Here is a 22,837-nt window from a genome sequence, read left to right on the forward strand (position 1 = left end):
ATAGTAACAGATGGCGCCACCCGCGGTTTTAAATGTTAACGGGAAATTTAAATCCGCGAAGCGTGAGACAACTAACGGCCGAACTTCCGGTTTTCTAGAGAGCGATGTTAGACTCGTTCGATTGGCAGATTATAAATCACGTAGATGAAACTTTGATTCTGATTGGCTAGGTGTGACAGTTTCCGGTGCTTAAACTTTTATACGCTGTATAACTTTCCCGGCAAGAAAACTAAAATCGTGTGCGGACCATCTGTCACGAGATTTTATTAAAATAAACTTTTTATATTATTAATATATTTTAAAAAATGAGAAAAAAGCTGAATGTTGAAGGTAGAGACGAGTTTTATTTAAAAACATTATAGATGCTAATAAAGCAGTTAAATCTTCGTTAAATCTGACACATTCGAGATATAACCCTACCCGCCACTCCCCATTCGTTCCCCGGATTCTTAACCGGCAAAATTTAATAGCATGAATGCTCCTTATATACGAGTTACCTCGCCAAATTTGGTTTTTTAATTCTTAACCCCATCCTGAGATATTAAACCAACACGAATATATACAAATACGAGGAAGTTTTTGCCATGTTTTTTTGACTTTTTGGGGTTCGGGAGATCTTAAAACTTGGAGATTTGTAAAAAATCCGGAGAGTCGAATCTGACGCGATTACAGTATTTTAAGAAAAGAAAACAAAAATTATGCTTCACTCGGAAGAAAAACAAACAAAAACACAAAAAGTTTTGAATATGTCACGGAAATCGCGCCTTTCTCTTTACTCGCAGACTTTTTTTGAACCACCCGTGCACGGACGACTGGTGCGTTACCCCGACAACTATCCACAACATATTAATTTTTATATAGATTACGTTTTACGAAGCCCGACACGAAAATAACAGACTGTAAATAACTTTTTATTTACACCATCATCAATACATCATTTGCGATCGGTCTTCAAATAGATCCTTTTAGAGTCTGCGTACGGCCGCGTACGATACTGCCATTGTCGAAGCGGTAGAGTACAGTACCCTGACAAACCGAAAAAAGGAGCCAACGGGGCCCGGATCCACCAAGAAATTCGAGTTAAGAATCTGAAAAAAATATATTTTAATTATTTGGGCTACATATGAATTATATTTCAAAAAGAAAAAAAAATGATATAAACTAATGTGGAATATTCAATAAATTCTTGCGTAAAGTGCACATTACGCAGACTACAACTACAGGAAATTTCGAATGAAGCAATGTCGCCGCGATAATAAATAGCAAAAATAAACGTCGGCACAGAAAAAAACTTGGAGCTCTAACTTTGCGCTTTAAAATCATTGACATAAAATCGTTGCCCGTACATTTATTTTAAGCTGCATCGGTAAAAGAAGCTTGGGGCAACGAGTTAATAAGGGGACGTCCAAGTTTCTGGTAGTTAACCTCGGTCTAAACACTGCGCCGATAATAAACTCTTAAAATGTTATTTGACAAATTTTATTCGTAAGCATTTGTTTACGATATTAAAATCATAATGTAGACGTCTGTTTATGAAATTTACAACACAAACAAACGTTCCTCGTGGAAACAAATTTGGTAAATATCTATCATCGCGACTTAATTAATTAATCTATTTTTTATTCATTATTTCTTTAAAAATACCTCAAACAATTGTAAATACGCACTAAAATTTATTATTAATTTATTTTAATCACTATTTATTGGCATATTACGAGGAAAAGTAACTTATTATTTTGAGTTAGTCTTTCTTCTCGTACGTGTTTGTCTGGAGCGAGACAACGGAAATGTCTATTGTCAGAATGTACTGTACTGTACTGTACGTATACTGTCATTGGACCTTAGGCTTCCGCCATACGTTAATCTCTACGGTAATTTCGGGGTGTCGGATGATTAAGAAGAATTAGGAAATTAACTTCGGTAAACCTAGTAAATTCGAGTAACATTTTAAAATATAATGGTAAGACGGGCTAGCCTACTTTGACGGTTAGTACAAATTACAGATTTGAAATACAAATTCTAATATTTTTTAATACAAAACGTATACTAATTGTTACATAGGAGCTTGTCCACTTTACGGACGTGATTACGACGGAGGAAGCTGGTGTCGATGTCGGACTTGGATCTCGACTCTGGATCCGGTCAAAGTTCAATGGTACGAAGAACGTCTGTTAGCTCGAAACGATTCGAAGATTATTTTTATGATAATTTTTTTTAGAAAATGGAGTAACAATTAAAAACGATAAACAATTCTGACGCGTAATTTTAAATAAATTTTTTAAACGGATGTGGTCATTAAGACGAAATCTGGATCACGGAAAGGTTCGTCTATTATCGAATCAATTATTCGTTTGCGGATCGCCAATCAAATTTTGTTTTTTGCCGATGGTTAATGATCCTGGATCATAATTCGATAGACGTGGCCTCGGCTGTCTTTTCTCCTTTCTAATATACCAGTCGCATATTCTTACATTCGATTTGCGGAGTATCGTAAATTAAGATTTTTAATATATTCGAATGACTTAATAAAAGGAGATAATTTATTTCTAATTCATTAACGGAAGCTCTCCTATTCGCTTCCGACTTTTACTTTCCCGGCTCTGTTATATATATAACAGAGGGAAATTACGGCAAAGGGTCTAAAAATGAAATACCAAGATTTTTACGTATTTGGACTCGGGGACCTGGAAACCTCGATAAATGCAAAAAGGGAGTTTCTGTATGTACGAATGTTAGTGTGTGAGTGGGAATGGAAGAATCTTGTTAACCATCTTTGAAGCTTAAATTAATAACTCCCGTGCTTTTTGCCGAAATTTTCCGGAATTTTGCAGGGAGCTTTGTGTATTAGTGTATTTGAGTAAAATCTATAAAATGCCTCACGTAGAGGTGGGCCTCCTGGCATAATCCGATTGAAATATTTCGAAAAAAAAAAAAATTTAAATTAATACAGTATTTGTAGATAAACTATCTAAAATTTCAAAATGTTCCTGTCGACATTAATATTATTTTAAGTAATTCGCTAGCGTAACGTGGAAAAAGAATCAGAACGATAGACTGTCGTAAAATTACAGATTATATCTTTATAGATTAATTTATCTTTTATAGAAATATCTATTGCTTCGATTCCACGAATATGGAGTAATCTGAACGATAATCAGCAATCGAAAACTAAAATCGTTTTATCTTATTTTATCTAGGAAATCCATCTTCCATTTTATTCTACTAAAAGTAGATTAGAATAACGATTTCGTCGCGGATTCCGGTAATGTAGAGTCCAGGCTTTAGTGTTCCAATGCGGAAGACTGGGCTTTTACATATATAAAGTAAAAAAAAGTCTAGTAACGAGTTACATAACTTTCCCGGTTGTTAAGAGATTTTTATTTAAAAAATAACTTTTATATTATTAATTATAATGAATAAAGTTGCGCGTGGAGCCATCTGTTAAGAGATTTTATTACAAAAGCTTTTTATATTTTTAATTATTATACGATGGCAAAAAGCTTTATTTTGAGGGCAGGGGTGAGTTTTTTTAAAAAAATGTAAATGCTGATAGCGAATAAAATCTTCGTTAAGTCCTACACTACTCGAGATATGATGCGTGACCTGACTATCTCCCGACTCCCTCGACCTTTCACCATGAAAATTTAATTAATAGAATCGATGCCCCTTATGCACAAGTTACCGTGCCAAATTTCGTTTCTTTATCCTAAAATATTAAACGAAACACAAACTCGTACACACACTCAGAACGTAGAGATTTGCAGAAAAGTGGGAGGGTGAAATTTAGTACGATTCCCATACTTTCCCTTCTTATATATACGTAACAGCCGGGAAAATAATGTACTGTACTGTACATTTGTAAACCCAAATTCAAATTAGATAGATAAACGTTTAAAATCTGCATTTTTATTAATTAGAATGCCGAAAATTTATGTATTAACGAGCAACTATTTATTGGAACATCGTCACAATACCGGGCTGCAATTTTTACATCTGGGAAAGACAGACGGACGGACGGACGGACGATAGTGGGAATTTATAGGTCTACAATTTTTTCAAATTCCAGCTCAATTACTCCTGCCAAATTTTAAAATGCTTGGTCCGTGGGGATCTGAGATATAAAGCAAAATCGGGCCCTCCACACGCATATAAATACTGTTATATAATTACGCCTTTTGCCTTTTCATAAATACTGTAATTTATTTTTTTAATAACATTTGATAACAGATGGCGCCACACGCGATTTTATTTTAAATAAGTATTATTTTCGTTATTTCGTTAGTATTTAATTATTATTGTTTTTTGGCGAAGCCGGGAAATTTATTCCACTGGTCGCTGGATTTTGGAGCTAGGGGGACCTTTAACGTGGAGAAATGCAAAATATCCGGAGGATGAAAATTCGACCAATTACAGTACTTTTCCCGTTATTCCAGCCGGGAGAGTAAAAGCTTCCGGCCGTCATCTTTACTTCCGGTGTCGTTGTGCCAAACGTCTTCTTTACCCGCGCTCAAACGTTATTTTTAACTGCGCAACACCAATACAGGATTTCACATTAAAAAATCATTACTTCCGATCTTATATAATATTTAAAATAATTTACTTATCACGCAATAACTTTGTTAGTTTGATAAATCGACTCCAGATGGCGCTAATTAAAATGGTTTTTTTTTACTACGCGGTTTTATTTACGGCGGATTAGTCATCGGTACAGATGTATTTTCATTACGACGGTATACATAAACATTAATAAATTAGACAGAGTGTGTAAATGTATCGATGCGAAAACAAAACCGAAACCGATCGTTCTCCAACGTGAGTTTCGAGCGATAACGCAATCGTCGGTCAGTTGATACTTCGGATTGCCTGCGAATATCGTTCTTAAAAACTGCTCTTTTCCTATGTTTTTTGACGAATAATGGCAGAAGCACCGCTAAAACCGAAGTCAAAAGTTAAGAAGGTAAGTATATAATTGCTCATTTAATTTAATTTAATTGAAAGTTTATGTTGCTACTTTGGTAAGTATTTAATCTGTCGTTTTCGCTAATTACGAGTGTGACGAAACAGTTGTCGTGTATTTGCCAGGAAACGTTTTGTTTCTAAAGTAATTGATTAATTTCTTAAAAAATTTACGTGCAACTTTTTAGAAACCGAATCCGAAAACAAAATTAAAGTCGGGGAGATGGAAAAGTTTGAAGAGGAATAATGCGAATAAAATTATAAATAATGGTTATGTGGCTGACGTGTAGCCCGCCTATTTGAAATGGGTTATCCGTTTCCGAGTTTGTGCAGTTTTTTCTGTTCGGGGTTTATGCGGATTTTCTAATATGGCCTTCGAAAGTAAGCGGCGGGGCGAGTGCCGAATGCAGATGCTAAATGCGGTTTTTGCCTTATCCGCTTCTACGGTTTTACCGACGGTGGCGTACGAAACTATACGGATGCCTAGAATGACGCCGTAATGTCGATTATGTGAGTATTTGATAAATAATAATTTCGAAATGTAGAAAACCATGCCCGGGCCCTCCAGAACGATGCGTTTGAAAGAAAGTGCGTCGTCGTCGTGCGAATTTGAGAAAGAATCGACTCGACGGGTGGAGGTCGTTCCGGCCTCGTCGGAGAGAAGTTTTGGTAAAGTTGTGACCTGTCGGGCGGTTTTGGGAGGAATGGTCGGACCGCCACGTGCCGAAATCTGGGGAACCTCTCGAAACTGTGGGGACCGAAATTGTTGGCCGTGGCCGTGCCGGGAAAAGCGTTGGAACCATCTCCGGAGAAAGAAATTTATCCTTTGAAGACGTTTGCTAAGTTATAAAGAAAATGTCTTCGTCTTCTTTATAACTTAATTTGTACTGTTCGAAGTCTTTGTCCTTCTGGTTGGCCACGCTGCGCCGTGTGGCCGGAAGACTGCATTGTTCTGTTTGAAATCTCTGCCGACCCAGAAATTTCCACTCGGACTATCTGAGAGAGCTCTGGTGTTAAAATGTCTTTATTGACTGTCATTGGCGACTCGGTGAGGTTGGTTTGAAAGGCTATATTGTACGTCGAGTGCAAAGAGGCTAGCCTTTGCCGGGGAGCGTGGGTGTCCAACCTTTTTGTTTATCTGGATCACGTTGGAAGAAGTCAGAGTTCTGGGCCACAAATATATTAGGTATACTCGTGGCCCAATATCTAAATTATAGTAATAAGTATTAAAACTTTATCACAAAAAAGGATATTTTAAAAAATTACTTCTACAAACACTCAATTTTTACTTAGAAATAGATAAATTCAATTATTATAAAAGGAGGCAACATAAATTTATTTGAAAAGCACAAATATTTGTGTTATTTCTGTCTCTAATTAATAAAAAGTGATGCAACACCATTTTAAAGTGCCTAATATATGACTAATATATTTATAAATAATATGCACAAAATGATATTTTTTATGTTAAACTAAAAATAGGGTAGTCAAATTTTGCAACGCTGGAAGGAATACTAAATAAAGCTGGAGTTGGGACTCAAAGAATTATAGACTCAAATGCAGGGAAAGGTGAGAAAGGACAAAAGATAAAGAAGTGAGATAGGTTGAAAAATTATGGGTCAATATTTGCATAACAGAAGGTCTATTTAACCTTTCTCACTACTATTTATCTTTTGACCTTTCTTTCCTTTCCCTGAATTTGGGTCTATAATTCGTTGAGTGACAACTCCAGCTTTATTTAGTATTCCTGTCTAATTCACACATTTCCAAGTATTTGAAATATTTCACTCAAAAATAAAACATGTATAAAGATTTACGGCTTTGTGAAACTACTTTTTTGAGTTTATGCCATTGAAATAAAAAAAAATTTTAATATTTGTCAGTTTTGTTTACACTTTTATTGGGCCACATTGGAACTTGCCATGGGCCACATGCGGCCTGCGAGTTGCAGGTTGGACACTCCTGGTTTAGACAAACCTCCCGAGTTTTGAAGTAGTGATTTGGAGCGACAAATTGAAATTTGGGCTGATGGGATTGGAATGGTGCCAAACTGTGTGGTGAAAGAAGAATGCTGCTTACAAACTGCCAGCTGTGTTGGGACTGAAGCATTTATAATATGTGATGGTATGGGGATGTTTCTCTCCTAGACTTGGTTGTCTGGAAGAAATTGACAGTTGCATGGATGTGAAAATGTAGAAGGCAGTATTAGAAAACAATCTTCATTCTTCGGTGAAGGATATGGGCATCGACAAAGATTGTGTTTTGATGTGATGATGACCCAAAACATTCATCTAAGTTTGTCGAGCATCTTTGGCTTTCAAAGGATTTGAAAAGCTAACCCGGCCACCCCAAAATTCGGATGTGAATCTCATCAAATATCTTTCAGGTATACATAAACATTAATAAATTAGACAGAGTGTGTAAATGTATCGATGCGAAAACAAAACCGAAACCGATCGTTCTCCAACGTGAGTTTCGAGCGATAACGCAATCGTCGGTCAGTTGATACTTCGGATTGCCTGCGAATATCGTTCTTAAAAACTGCTCTTTTCCTATGTTTTTTGACGAATAATGGCAGAAGCACCGCTAAAACCGAAGTCAAAAGTTAAGAAGGTAAGTATATAATTGCTCATTTAATTTCATTTAATTGAAAGTTTATCTTGCTACTTTGGTAAGTATTTAATCTGTCGTTTTCGCTAATTACGAGTGTGACGAAACAGTTGTCGTGTATTTGCCAGGAAACGTTTTGTTTCTAAAGTTATTGATTAATTTCTTAAAAAATTTACCTGCAACTTTTTAGAAACCGAATCCGAAAACAAAATTAAAGTCGGGGAGATGGAAAAGTTTGAAGAGGAATAATGCGAATAAAATTATAAATAATGGTTATGTGGCTGACGTGTAGCCCGCTATTTGAAATGGGTTATCCGTTTCCGAGTTTGTGCAGTTTTTTCTGTTCGGGGTTTATGCGGATTTTCTAATATGGCCTTCGAAAGTAAGCGGCGGGGCGAGTGCCGAATGCAGATGCTAAATGCGGTTTTTGCCTTATCCGCTTCTACGGTTTTACCCACGGTAGCGTACGAAACTATACGCATGCCTAGAATGACGCCGTAATGTCGATTATGTGAGTATTTGATAAATAATAATTTCGAAATGTAGAAAACCATGCCCGGGCCCTCCAGAACGATGCGTTTGAAAGAAAGTGCGTCGTCGTCGTGCGAATTTGAGAAAGAATCGACTCGACGGGTGGTTAAATTAATACAGTATTTGTAGATAAACTATCTAAAATTTCAAAATGTTCCTGTCGACATTAATATTATTTTAAGTAATTCGCTAGCGTAACGTGGAAAAAGAATCAGAACGATAGACTGTCGTAAAATTACAGATTATATCTTTATAGATTAATTTATCTTTTATAGAAATATCTATTGCTTCGATTCCACGAATATGGAGTAATCTGAACGATAATCAGCAATCGAAAACTAAAATCGTTTTATCTTATTTTATCTAGGAAATCCATCTTCCATTTTATTNGGCTTTCAAAGGATTTGAAAAGCTAACCCGGCCACCCCAAAATTCGGATGTGAATCTCATCAAATATCTTTCAGATGAACCGGACTGAAGAATTCTAAAATTTAAGAGGAAAATCCTGCAAGTCTACCGGATGACCTTATTCAATGAATGGAGCAAAATCGACATTGAAGTTCTCAAAAAACTGATGGATTTGATGCCACAGTGTTTAAAAGCTTTCATAGAAGCCAACACAGTATTAATCTCTTGTTTTTCCAATATAGTTGGAATAAATATGGTGTTATTCAGACGGACTACTTACTTCTGACATCAGGAGGTTATGAAAAAAACCATTTATTTAAATAAAGCAATAACTGTAAACTTAACAAAGACTATATAAAACATGCGTGGCTTGCTTAGTTTCACAATTTAATCTAATTTTTAATCAAGTTTAGTCTGTTAATTCTTTTGCTTCTGTCTTCATTAAATTCTTTATTATATCATTGTCTATGTTGGACTCTGTATATTAATAGGACTTATTATACTGGTGTTTCTGTTTTAACAAATAGAGGAACAGATCTTAATCGGAAAACAAAAACAGGTGAAGAAAAAAAGATATATTATCTTCAAAAAACTTACCAGGGCCTTCTTTTCTATTTGTTTTATTTTCTTTTTTCATTTTCTTAGACAATTTCTTCAGTTTATACTTTTTAGAGTTAATGTTATATTTTAGAATAAGGTTATTTTAATTATGTTGTGTTTCTGTAAAGTCATGCTTATACTTACAGGCAAACTCAAGTGTTGGTAGCCTTATGCCTTCCTTTTTTACACAATCTCAAATACCATATTTCTACCTTTATTTTTTCTATTTCTTTTGATATCTTTCCCGCTGTTTGCATCTTCCACTTCACCAGAATTTTGGCTGTTGATTATTTAAAAAAATTGGATATTAATTCTTTTGCCTCTATGTCCTTAATAATAATCTGATATTAAGATAAAAAACAACCACGACTTTACCCAGTTGTGAGTTGTGTTTGATATTGAGATAGAAAGAAGAAAAGCTAGTCAATTCTTATTTTAGCACCATGGAATTTTGGTGCTAAAACAAGAAGTTTTGTTTCACTGTCCTGCCCTGTGGGCACTAAGAGATCCCTTTTTTTTATTCCTAGTCCATTGTGGGTCAGGCAGCAGGGTAGTGAGTGATGGGACCTGACATATCTGAGATGGATCACCCCCAAAAAATTTTTGGGATGTTTTTTATCTTTAATTTTGACTGGTAACACTTAACTTCCTTTGGGCATCTAGTCAATTCTAAAGTAAGGATAGTGTTTGAAAGCTTTGTAAATTCTTTATTTTGGCATGTAGTCATGAATCACATGCAATAAGAAAATTCAAGACTAATGTGTTGCACCATAATCAACTTTTACTGATGTTAGCATCTGCTTATTAGATACTCACCTAAACGTCAAATTTTCAGCAAAACACCCAAATTCAACATTCAAACATTTTTGGCCACTCATTAATCAGTCTTCATCAGGAAAAGTCAAACAAAAATAACCGCTCTATTTATAGAATGTTGCCATGTTGTACATGTAATTTTTAAAAATTGGTTTGAACATTGGTTGTGACGTATATTAAGCAACATATAATTTCCTTTAAGAGTCTAAATCAGCGTTTCTCAAAGTGGGCAATAACGCCCCCTTGTGGGCGATGAGTAAATCTAGGGGGCGCTGGAGGCAGGGTATCGAACGGTGACCAAAGGCAAAATTGAGGTCACTGAAAGTTGTTCTCTTTCCTCTGTTAATTAAACTGATAAGAGGAAATATTATGTTTAATGGTTTCCAGATGTTGAGAACAATGTACGGTAAGGGCACAAAGTGTGAGATTCATAGAAAAGTTTTCCTAAGAATACTTCCAATCCTTTCTCACACAAGAGAAAATGGGTTAGGGGGTGTTGGGTATAACTTTATGGAACAAAGTGGGCGGTGGATCGAAAAAGTTTGGGAATCACTGGTCTAAATAATACTTCCATGCATTTGGTATGGAATGTAATCCATGTTGATGCATGCTCCTCTTATGTCGGCCCTGTAGATTTCTGTGGCCTCTAATGTTCTTATATGTTGTCTGTCAAATTACCCTGTGTATTAGGGTAGCCTCCTCCCATACGGGGGAAATTTCTGGCTAAGTAGCATACCGGACCAGGGCCATATTGATGTTTCCTTTTACCATGTTATACCTGTGATCTTGTAACAGGGCTTGTAATAATCTGTATGTTGAACCAATGTAGGTTAGTGTTCGGTTGAACTTGTCATCATGTAGTGGGATGCGATAAACTTCAGGTGCCCTAGCATCCTCGGTTTCATCCTTTGCATTAGATAAAAGGCGGAACATGGTGAGTTTCCTTTTGTACGCTATGCGTATGCTTAAATCCTTGGTCATCCTCTTGTATATATGATGGAGGGATGGTTTGTAACTTAGGACTACCCGTTTCTCTTCTGTGTTGTTAACATGCGTATTACAATCATTTATCAGTGTTCTACACATAAGAGTATTGTACTGTAGCTACAATGCAATGAATATACAATATTGTACCTTTAAGTCTGTTGCTTAAAAATGTCTGCTGTTTTTTTTCTTGCCTTCTTTTCCAGTTAAGTTGTCTAAAGAAATCATATGTCAAATTGCATCACTGTCATCACAATGTTTTTTCAGGAATTTCCTTACTTTTCATGCTGTCCTTAGCTTCTGTTAGGGTAGGTATGGACTCATCTTCTCCACTGCTGGCTTCTTTATCTTATAAGATAAAGCCCTATTTGGTCCTAATTATTTTTATTGCTGTTTTGCAGGGAATCATTTTACTGGCAGTGAAATGATTCCCAAGCAACAAGAGGCATCTTTAATTAAGCTCTTTCCCAGAAACTACACTCACAAGGAGGGGGGCCAGACGTTTATGTTTCTGATTTGAACAAAACTTGGTGAGCTTGTAGCTCTAAACACAAACAGCACCTTGTCCAAATAAGAGAACCCGCTTCTCAAACATTTCCAAAAAATGAAGTAAACCTATAAAAATTGAGTGTTTAGCTTATAAGTCTTTGGAAGTTTTGTTATCCCTGTAATAATGATAGCCAAGTGGATAAGATGCTAGGCACAATGACTAAATGATGTAGGTTAGGGTCTTTGCAATTTTAGTTTTTTTTAATAAAATTAATTTATAATTTTACTATATCATTAGCATTATTATTATTACTTTTCGTCGCATTTAGAGTTTATAAAACAAGTTATTAAAAATTGTGACATTATTTCCTGCGTAGTGAAAACAAAGTCTCTGTAGATTTAACTCTTTTATTTCATTAAATAAAATTTTCATCTCTTCATATTAATTTTCAGATCTGGTGATATTTTGTTTGAAGTGTAACAAACATGAGCACATGAGGAAATAGTCCATAAAATTAACAATTAAAAAAACTGCTACCCTATTTTTATATCAGACTTGTCTTTTCTGTTCATGATCAATAATGTCTGAAGCTTATTCACTTGTGGTGAAATAGTATGTAATCACAAGTGAAAATGTGAAAAAATAATTTTGTTTAACAACATAAAACAGTTAAATTACAGAAATTTTTTTTTTGCTAAGTAGAAAATGACATCACGATTTTTTAATCTCTTGTTTTATAAGTTTTAAACCTGAGGAACAATAATAGCAATAATAATGCTAATGATACTGTAAATAATACAATAATTTTGTTACTCATAAAAAAAAATAAACTAAAATTGCAAAGGCCCAAACCTACATCATGTAACTCTAGTGCCGATTATGTTATTCATTCGGCTATCACTGTTACAAAGAGAGATGGAACTTCCAAAGACTTATAAGCTAAACACACAATTTTCAGAGGCTGGTTTTTTGGAAATGCTTGAGAACTGGGACCTATTATTTGGACAAGGAGCTGTTTGTGTTTAGGGCTTATGTGCTCACCAAATTTCATTTGAATCAGAGACCCAAACATCTGGCACTCTCCTTGTCAGTATTATAGCATCAAGCTATCTGTCTGTGAGCATCTGTGCCTTATTTTGATTTATTTTGTGTATCTGTTAGCAAAATGTGTCTTAAGGTGTAAAAAGCCCTTATAGGACACATTTGGAATTATACGGGAGGTCTGGGTATGCTCAAAAATTTTTTGCATGTGAATTAATTAATGGTAGTTGCTTTTTTCTTTTATGCCATTTCGAATTAGCAAAGATTTCATAAGAATGCAATACTTTTGAATAACAGGGAATATTTGTATAAATTAATTTGCTTTTTTACAGCTTTATTTAGATGAAAAACAATAAATTTTCAAAATTTTTGTAAAATTTTTTTGTAAGAAATTGCCATTAAAATATTTTAAAATAAGAATTATTTTTTTCTTAAGTATTTCTATCTTTATAGTAAAGATACACCACTAGTTTCCAGCATCCTTTGTTTCAAAGCTTTACCAGATTAACTGTTTTTCTGGAACAACCATGGTCTCATATAATAATAATTTATCAACTCTCCTCTAACCCACTAATTATATACTTCCCATGTGTCTAAAGTATACCATGGACTGTTAGAAACTTAAGTAAAATAAATAAATCAATGAAATACAGGTACTTGTGCATTAATACATTAGTGAAACAAGATGATTAAACAAAAATTAAATGCAAATTTATTAATTTTTGCATTTACAAAGAATGCTTGCAGCATTACTGTTTCCAAGGTGGCAAATTTTAGAAACATTTGACACCATCTTTGACAAACTCATCTCTCTTAGAAGCCACAGCTTGGGTTAAATTTAAACAGAATAAACTAAGAATATCACAAAATTGGGATATCACCACCAAGTGCAGTGTAAATAATAAGTGTGCCTTAAACACAATGCCATCAATGACTGCACAGTAAACCAATCTAGTGGCTGTGGGAATATCAAGTTTCCTCTTGTAATTTTGTCCAGATTAAAGGAGGTGCTAAACTATTAGAAATTTGGAGATTTGATTCTTATACAGGTGCACTGGAAATTTGGTAGTGTACCTGTATAAGGATCAAACATAAAAGTAACTGGATATAAACTGGTGAATTGTTTCAATTTGAAAATTTTTGTATTGTACAATAAAAGAGAATAATTCTATCACATTAATGTTAAACATTTTACATAAAATTTAACTACATAAATGAAAAATATAGAATGCACAAGACACACAAAAGCATTCTTTATTTATTAATATAGCTCTTTTCTCTTAAGCTTATACAGGTAAATTACAAATAAAATTCATTATATGCTATGTGAAATGATGGTGCCATAAAACAGCATAAATTATTTGAGATTATTATTTATTTTACTGGTTAATAGGTTTTTATGTATTATAAGTTTCTAACATTTTTATAATATTCTTTCCAGAAAAAACAGGAAAAGAAGGTTTTTGTGAATAAACCCGAAGAAGCATCTGATGAACAAATTTGTGATAGTTTGTGTGATGAAGTAAAAGATGATGTAACTGTTGAAGAAGAAAGGAAAGTTACAGAAAAAATAGTGACAGTGTCTTCATGTGACAGTGAAAAAAATGAAATTGAACTTGATGTTATTAAAGATAAAAGTGATATTGAAAAAACAGAAACTGTAAAAGAAATTTCTTCTATAAAAACAATAAATTCCATTAATGTACAAACTCCATCTGCTCCAACAGCAGAACATTGTCCAATAGCTGAAAATGATGCTTATTATAGTGCATTTCATGAACTACAAAGAGAAATTAGAGAACTAAATAAGCAAACAATAGTGCATAAGCAACCTTCAGATGTTAATTTATATCCACAACTTCCTCCAGAATATTCGCTTTCACAGAAAAATGTTAATTTATATCCACAACTACCTCCAGAATATTCAGTTTTAGAGAAAAGTAGTTTATCAGCTAATAAGCACCTTGAAAATAAATCTATTCATTCTAGAAACATGTATCCTGAATTATCAAAAACTGAATATATGCAATATGGTGAAATGAGACCAAAAGAAGATGTACAGTGTTTGCCATCTGAGAGTTTTCTATCGATTATTAAAAGTGGAAAAAAAGAGTACAATATAAATAGAGAAGAGATCAGAGCATATACAATTGAACAGTTAATGAATTTTTATGATATTTCAAAAATATTAAAGAAAAATGATATGTTCATTAATTCATTCATCAAGGTAATATTTAATAATATATTGTGTGTGTGTGTGTGTGTGTGTAAAAATATTGATCATCCTTAACCTGTGATATGCCATGTTGGATAAAAATAACCCTAATGAATTTTTAAAATAATGCCATTTGCTAACCAGTTGTTGTAGGGGATTTCTGATCACATTGTATCAATTTTACTTTATTTTCTTATCCTTTATTAGCTATGATTCTTTTATGCATGTAAAATTTGATTGTACAAACTCTTATGGTTAAGAAGTTAGAAGGTCATAAAGTTCATTGGAATCACTTTGCACCCCACATAGTACTCCCATGTAACTATCCTGGCATAGCTCAGGTGGGGCCACCCCACTAATTATTTTAAACGGTTATTGAAAAATGACACTACTACTTGAGTTGAAAGATTTTAACACTAATTGTAATGATTCATCATAGAACTGCACAAAATCTGTCAATCCCTATGAAACTACTGGTTAATAATTAATATAAATAATTACAACTAGACATAAATAAAAATAAACCAGCAAAAAATAAAAGTAATAAAATGAAAACAAATGTTTTCTTCTGTTTTAAATGGTCATTCTTTGATTTGAAGAATGTAGATATAAATGAATACATTTTTTAAAAATAGAACATAAATTTAAAAGCTGGAAATGTTGCAAAATATGCATATGTCTATTGCAGCATTTAACATCATGCTTCAAACCCAGGGTATGGTGATTCATTTTAAGGAGATGTACTCTTTCTGCATGGAGAGTGTTCTATGACCTCTTGTAAGTCTTGAATTAAGTAATGTATTTTGTAAAATTCTTTTAATTTTAAATTGTTACTTAACATATTATTGGGCTTTAAGCATGATGTTAAACACTGCAATAGACATGCATGCATTTCCAACCCTTTAAATTTAAATTTATGTTATATCTTTAAAAAATGCATTTGTTTATATCTGCATTCTTTGAACTTAGGATGACCATTTAAAATGGAAGAAAATGTTTGTTTTCTTATTACTTTTATTTTTTGTTGGTTCATTGGTATTTATGTCTAGCTGTGGTTATTTAACAAAATTAATCTGTTTTTCTAAAGATATTTGCAGCAAAAGACAGTATTAGTTATTTTTCATACTACCTGAGCTTTCATATAGCAAATTTTAGATTTAAATGCCACATTTGTAAACAAACACCACTGATCCCGGTAGTATTTGTTTTGTGACAGTATTATTATGCAGGAGTGCAGAATATTTTCAGGACCTAAAATTTCCCCCAAACAGTTTTGTTGAAAATTATTTCACACAAAATAAAACAATTTAAAAACCACTTAATAATTATTACAATATAGTTTGGAAAATTCAAATTAAACTTTTACAAATAATTAAATAGGCCTATTATATAATTGCTGTGTAACACTAAACTGATAAATTAACAAAAAAATGGTTTTTAATTGAGAGAATGCTTTGATTTAAGCACATGCCATCCTCGTAAGATGGCATATAAAATTATAAACTTCATGTAATACAGTGATTAAAGGAAATAAAATTGCTCTTGATGCTATGAATGACCCTTTTTTTTAGCACTGGGCATAACTAAAGGATGTTTTGACATCAAAAAAATGCAAAAATTATTTTTGACAATGACTTTGTACAATTTTTTCTGAAAAATTATTTAAAGGGATCAATTTTTTTTATAGGTTTTGACTGATTATTATTATTATTTTTGAAAATGCAACCATATTTTTATGATGTTTTAAAATATATGTTAACATTAATATATTTTTTTAAAACAAATTATAAAAAAATATATGAAAAATAACAAAAAATATTTATAAAATGATGATGATAACTTTTATTTAGCTATTTAATCAAGAGAATTCAGATAGTTTTTAAACTGTTTATTAACTTGTAAAAATTCCCGTGGAGAACAATTGAATATTTCATTTTAGTTGAGCCAACAAAATTTTTCTCATTAAGTAGTGTTAGTTTTGAAATAAAGCAGATTTTCTTGTTTGGTTTTTAGAAACTGAGGTTCTGGTTTTTCATAAAAATCAAAACTGTGGTTCTGTAACCGAGACTAACTCATCCTTACTACAAGTGAATAAGTAAATAGGCAGTGATGAAATGAGTGAGTGAACTGTGATCAGAAACAAAGGAAGCAACGTTCCAATTTCACTTTTAAAACACAATTCCTGTGTTTTGGCAAATTTTCCCAGTTAATGTCTATAGGCTTAGCATAGACTCTACTCCATTTTTTGTAGCTATTGTCATAATAGTTTTCCTACCACAGATTTCCCTGGGACTATTTTAATTTTCGCCGAACCTCGTTCATGTGATCGGCCATATTCTGCACCCATTATTATGTACAAAAGTGATTTGATGTTACATATATCCTCTAATTTGTTAAATGTACTGACTTAAATTCTTTCTGAAAAATTCTTTCATTTACAAAGTAAAATTGATTCAGTTGAGAACATTTCTTTAAAGCCTTACATAAATAGTAAGTAGAAAAAACTTTTTCCATATTGCAAAAATTACACCATTTAAATTGGGGTCATTCAACACTCCACCTAGCATGATTAGAAACTTTTTCTCACCTGGCATACCATGAGTTAATATATTTTATTTGATAAACAGTAAGATACAAGATAAAGATTTATCATTAATTTTACTAATTATCATAGTTTAAAATAGGTATTTTAAATTTTCACTAATTCTTCATTTGTATTCATATTATCTGTTTATGTACTTTTATATTGTTTCAGATTTATATATTCACATTGAAAAATATTAGTCATATTCTGCCATATTACCAAACGATATACCAGATTTTTTATTGGGCTGTTTTTAAGGCTAGTCCTTATTAAAAATATAGTATTATTGTGGTAAATTTTTCATGAGATGGTGTTTAAACCATCTACCTCTAGCCAAATTGCTTTGTATCTGATTATTATTAGCCTTAATATAGTCCAATAAATAGTTTGGTAATACTAGTGTATTGTGTTGATGCATATGTTATTAAAATTGAATTCAACAGTTTGGACCCAGATTAAGAAAGAAATTAATTTAAAAAAATACAGGATTAGTGCATTAAATTTAGAATATACAATTCAACCTAAGAAAGAGTGAAGAAATTTCATTTATTGTAATATGCTTTAAACATATTGTGATGATACAATATGTTCAGAGCCTATTCATGTTTGTTTGGCTTAGCTAACAATTATTTGAATTTGTTCAACTATGCCACATTCTGTACTTGACTATCCATAAATATTTATTCATTAGATATTCTGTTGTTGAGATTTAGTTAAGCAGCTTTGAATTTTTGAAACAATATTAGTTATGAAACCTTAATAATGCTGAAAATTATGCAGCAGACATAAATTATATACTAAATTAACATAATATTGAAGATGATTAATCACTTTTTATTATGATTAATTTGGTCCAACTTGTATAAAATGAATTTTAATTTATTTTTAAATTATGATTAGTAGATTTTACTCGAAATTCTTATTTTAAGATTATTTCCATTTACAATTATTTATTTTGACTGAATTTTTAAATTTTAATGAATATTTTGAATATTTTACTTGACAGGTTTGTATTGTAATGATACATTTAGAAATAAATGCTTAGTTCAAGATACCAAAATGATTTTTATAGAGAAATGTTCTCTAAGTAGAATTAAAATGTGTTTGGTATCCTGAACTAAGCATTTATTTCTAGATGTAGTTTGAATATTTATAGTTTTAACGTTTTAAGTATTAAAATTATATTCTGAAAGATTTAAATTATATACAATAAAGCCTATTTAAAACAGAACCTGAATAAAATAGAAAACTGCTAAATGCAAAAATTCTGCCAGTATCAGGACAATTGTCCGTAACCCACTTCTTGCTTGCCGATATCGAAATCCACACAGTGGAGTATGACATTTCACAAACTATGCCTAATGGTAAAAAATTGGAAAAAATTCTTCAGAACAGAGCAATTTTCTATGTTAAATTTTACTATAAGCTGGAAACCTGTGTATCATGGAAATGTAAGAGGTTTTTCGATATGAATAACATAACATAACCTGGATAGATGTTTGATTAGTGATTTTGCTGGATTACAGAGGTTAGGTTAGACTACACTTAAACTGCAACCTTCCAGAATTTTTAACACTAATGCAATCTAACAGTTGGGAAAATTGTTATATTGAAAGAAATAAAGAGTAATGATGAATTCATAAAATTTCTGGATTTAAGCAAGATTCAACTTCTATATTGGACTTAGGATTTCATATGATGTATAGCAATGTTGCTGGTAGAAAAAATTTTAAATTTTCTAATTTTTACTATGGCAAACATATAGGAAATCTATAAACAGTAGTTATAATTCCAAATCAAAATCTATTTTTAATATATTATCCATTTATAATTACATAATAATACTTGAAGTAGCAAATAATTGAGTTAATTTATTGTAATAGAAGTTTGTTTTTATTTAAAAACCTATTTCAATTCAGCTTATAAATTCTCATGATAGTGATGTCGGCATTCTTTGGCCAGGACAAGTTTAGCCTCATTGATTTAATCATAATTCTTAAAATAAGTATAGATAAGAATTAGAAATACATATAGTATTGTATCATAATAAGAAATATAATTCTGTATTACTAAAAAAAAGAATGGCCTGACTTCCTTAGTTGAGTATATTAAGTCCCTTCCGTGAGCCTCCAGTCTGGACTTGAGTAACAAAAAATTGGACTTGCCCATTTTTAGTGGAGAGTTTATATTTATCATTGATATCAAATTAGCACAGCCAAACTGTAGTGGCAGGTTGATAGTGACCCAGAAAATTTGAAATTACACTAGCCAAAATATGCTGGATTAGTAATGGAATCAGATTAGTGATTGCCAGATTAATGATGGTTGAGCTGTAAATTAAAATATGAAAGAATGAATTTGATGAGGAAACTAATTATATTTATCTTAATTTTTTCATTCACTTTTTAAATTACAAAAAAAAAATACTTGAAAATATTTAGATTAATATATAGAAAATTTAAAATTTCAATTTTCAATATGTAATTGGTTCAAACACAGTTATTTTTTTTTTAGGAATTATCACATTCACAGACTCCAAAAATACTAGCAAATCAACAACTTTATTTTAAAAAATTGTGAGAGTATCGAAAAAGTGTTTGTCTTATAGGGTTGCAAACTAAGTGATTGCGGATTTTAAATAAGAAGGAAAATTCAAAATTTTTGCTAAAAAATATAACTTTATTCAATTAGGTATTGTCCATTTTTGTCAATGACCTCTTGCCATCTTTCAGGCAGTGTCATAATTCCATGTTCATAAAACTTCTGATTTTTGCCAGCAAAAAACTGAATTAAATGTGTTTTTACATCATCATCAGCATTAAAAATTTTACCATTTAAGGAATTCTGCATGGAACGAAATAAATGGTAATCTGAAGGTGCAAGGTCAGGGCTATGTGGTGGATGTGACAACACATCCCAACCTAGCTCCAATAATTTTTGCCGAGTGACCAAAGATGTGTGGGGCTTTGCATTATCATGCTGGAAAACAACACTCTTACGATTTGCCAATTCTGGCCGCTTTTCTTGAACTGCATCGCTTAGTTTGGCGAGTTGTTGAACGTACACATTTGAATTAATTGTTTGGTTTCTTGGTAAAAGTTCAAAGTACAGAATTCCTTTATAATTCCATCAAACTGACAGCATAATCTTTTTTTGGGGTGAATCTCAGCTTTTGGTGTCATCTGGGCTGGTTCATCTAGCATCACTCACGATCTTTTCCTATTAATGTTGCTATAAACTATCCACTTTTTGTCGCCAGTAATCAGTCGTTTCAGAAATGGATCAATCTCATTCTGTTTCAGAAGTGAATCGCAGATGCTAATGCGTTGCGTCAAATGAATTTCCTTAAGCTGATGAGGGACCCATAAATCCAGTTTCTTGACATAGCCAAGCTGTTTTAATTTTTTTTTTAATGCATGTATGTGATACATTGAGCTTCTGTGCAATCTCACACGTTGTGCTAGGACGATCTGAATCGATAATGGCCTTGATATGGGTCTCATCAACTTCAACTGATTATTGAGCATTTTTCAGTGAAAAATCACCAGAACAAAATTTGGCAAACTAATTTTGACACTACCTTTCTTTCAAGGCTTCATTCCCATGTATAACACATAACTTCTTGTGTGCTTGTGATGTGTTCTTGCCTTTTCAGAAATAATACAATAAAATATGTCTGAAATGCACGTCTTGTTCTTCCATTTTTGAATTGGGATAAAAACGAAACTAAATAACTAATCGATACAATTTTTTTACTAAATTAAAGGTGGAAGTTCAAACAACGAAAACAATATAGGTTAAATGCTTTAAACACGATGACAATGCAAAAAAATGTGCTAAGGCCACCTATTGACAAAATCCACAAACACTTAGTTGCCAACCCTATATTTAGCTTATATAAAAGAAAACCCATCGAGGAGGAAAATATTGTAATTTCTGAAATGCATCTGTGTAAAATAAAATTGTTGATTGGATAGTATGTTTGAAGTCTATGGATGTGATAATTTTTAGAAAATAATGATGTCTGAACTGATTACCTATTGAGATTTTTTAAAAAATGGAAGCGAATAGAAGCGAAAGAGATAAATCATTTGAAATTTTAATTTATTGAATATAAATATCGAATAAATAAATAATATATCAAGTTTATGAATATTATTTCATATATATTATTTATCAATGTAATCAGGTGGGATATTAATATCTATTAACACAATGAATTTTATTATTCAGAATGAAGAAAATGTAGAGGATAAGGATTTATTTAAGCTGATTTTGAAATACCAAAATGCAAGACAAAATAAAAAACTGTCAAAAGAAAAATTGGAAAGTCTTCGGGATAAATTTTTTGAAGATAAAGAAAATGTTTGGAATATAAAAGCTACATCTGAAAAATTTGAGGTATTTGTTTTAGAAATAAAGTTTGCCAAATATTTTAAAATTTCCAGTTTTATCACTACTTTATTAATTTTAAAAATCAATCAACTTCTAAATTTTTCTAATATTTTTAATGATGCATAGTTTCTTAAATTTGTTTTTAGGAGCGATGTGAAGACAAGAAATGGGTCACCTATCTGTATAGTTACAAAGTAGCTGAATTAAATGAGCAAATGCATAAAAATGTTTGCAAGAATTTAAATGATATTAGAAATGAAATTAAATCCGAATTTTGGTGCCATTTGTTTGCTGTTGATTATTTCAAGTTGCAAATTGAAAACTTTTTATTTGAATTAAGTTCCTTATCAACATTTAAAGATATTTCTACACAGAAACCAGTAACTGGTATGTTTTATGGATTTGAATTACATAAACATAATGTTTGAAAATTTATATTATAACTTGAATATACAAACTGATAAATGACAATTCAATATTTAAACCAAACTTGATTTTTGTTTTTAGAAGAACTTTTATTAATAATAAAAAATTTTTTTTAATACTTTGCTTACAAGTTGATTTTAATTTTTATTGAATATGAGTTGGAAGTTTAACTGTAGTATTTGTATTAATTTGAAATTTTTTTGAATTATTAAATTATACTATGTATTGGTTGCTTGTTACATATGTGGGGTATTGGGGGTGGTCAAAATCATGATTTGATATTTTTGGATAGGGGTCCTTACACCTGGTGTGTATTATAGAACACGTGTCTAATTTAGATTCTAGATAAGATTGAAATGCATAAGGTGCAAGGGTAAGAGTCACTTTGAAGTACAGGAATGATCCTCTCAGGAGGATGAATGTAAAATCAACTAAACAAACTTAGAAATAAGAAAGGAAAATTTATTGCAAAAACAAAACATAGCTTTAAAATTAAGTTTAAAATTAAAGTTGAAGTCAAAGTCAGTCGATAACGTTATACATATATTTAGATACACAAAGCTTATCCTTGGAACTTAGCCTATTTGGGTACCATTAAACCTAGGTGTACCTAGTGGGAGTAATTCAAACTTTGCAAATCATAACATACCAGGAAAAGAGTTATTTTTACTCTTACGCCTTTTCCTTTTCTCTCTCTCCCTTTGTGCTGACTGTCTCCTCTGGATTTGATACTTCTCTGGTGTAACTCTTCTGTTGTGTTGATTCTCTTCACTCTGAGTTG

The 22,837-nt window shown here is 32.0% G+C and overlaps 1 protein-coding gene across 1 annotated transcript in view; it reads left to right on the forward strand.

The window, feature by feature from the left end:
• The first annotated feature begins 4,556 nt into the window (after positions 1–4,556).
• The window catches only part of LOC111622669 (ectopic P granules protein 5 homolog), a 42,247-nt gene continuing 23,966 nt past the window's right edge, over positions 4,557–22,837 (forward strand). Inside the window, exons 1-4 of the mRNA XM_023365089.1 lie at positions 4,557–4,957; positions 13,878–14,663; positions 21,469–21,636; positions 21,777–22,017. Of these exons, the coding sequence (XP_023220857.1) occupies positions 4,916–4,957; positions 13,878–14,663; positions 21,469–21,636; positions 21,777–22,017 (1,237 nt within the window). The 5' untranslated portion in view covers positions 4,557–4,915. The remainder of the gene's footprint in view (positions 4,958–13,877; positions 14,664–21,468; positions 21,637–21,776; positions 22,018–22,837) is intronic.

Source organism: Centruroides sculpturatus, unplaced genomic scaffold (genome assembly GCF_000671375.1).
Source record: "Centruroides sculpturatus isolate CEXI.00-Female unplaced genomic scaffold, Cexi_2.0 scaffold340, whole genome shotgun sequence".
Taxonomy (NCBI): Eukaryota; Metazoa; Arthropoda; class Arachnida; order Scorpiones; family Buthidae; genus Centruroides; species Centruroides sculpturatus.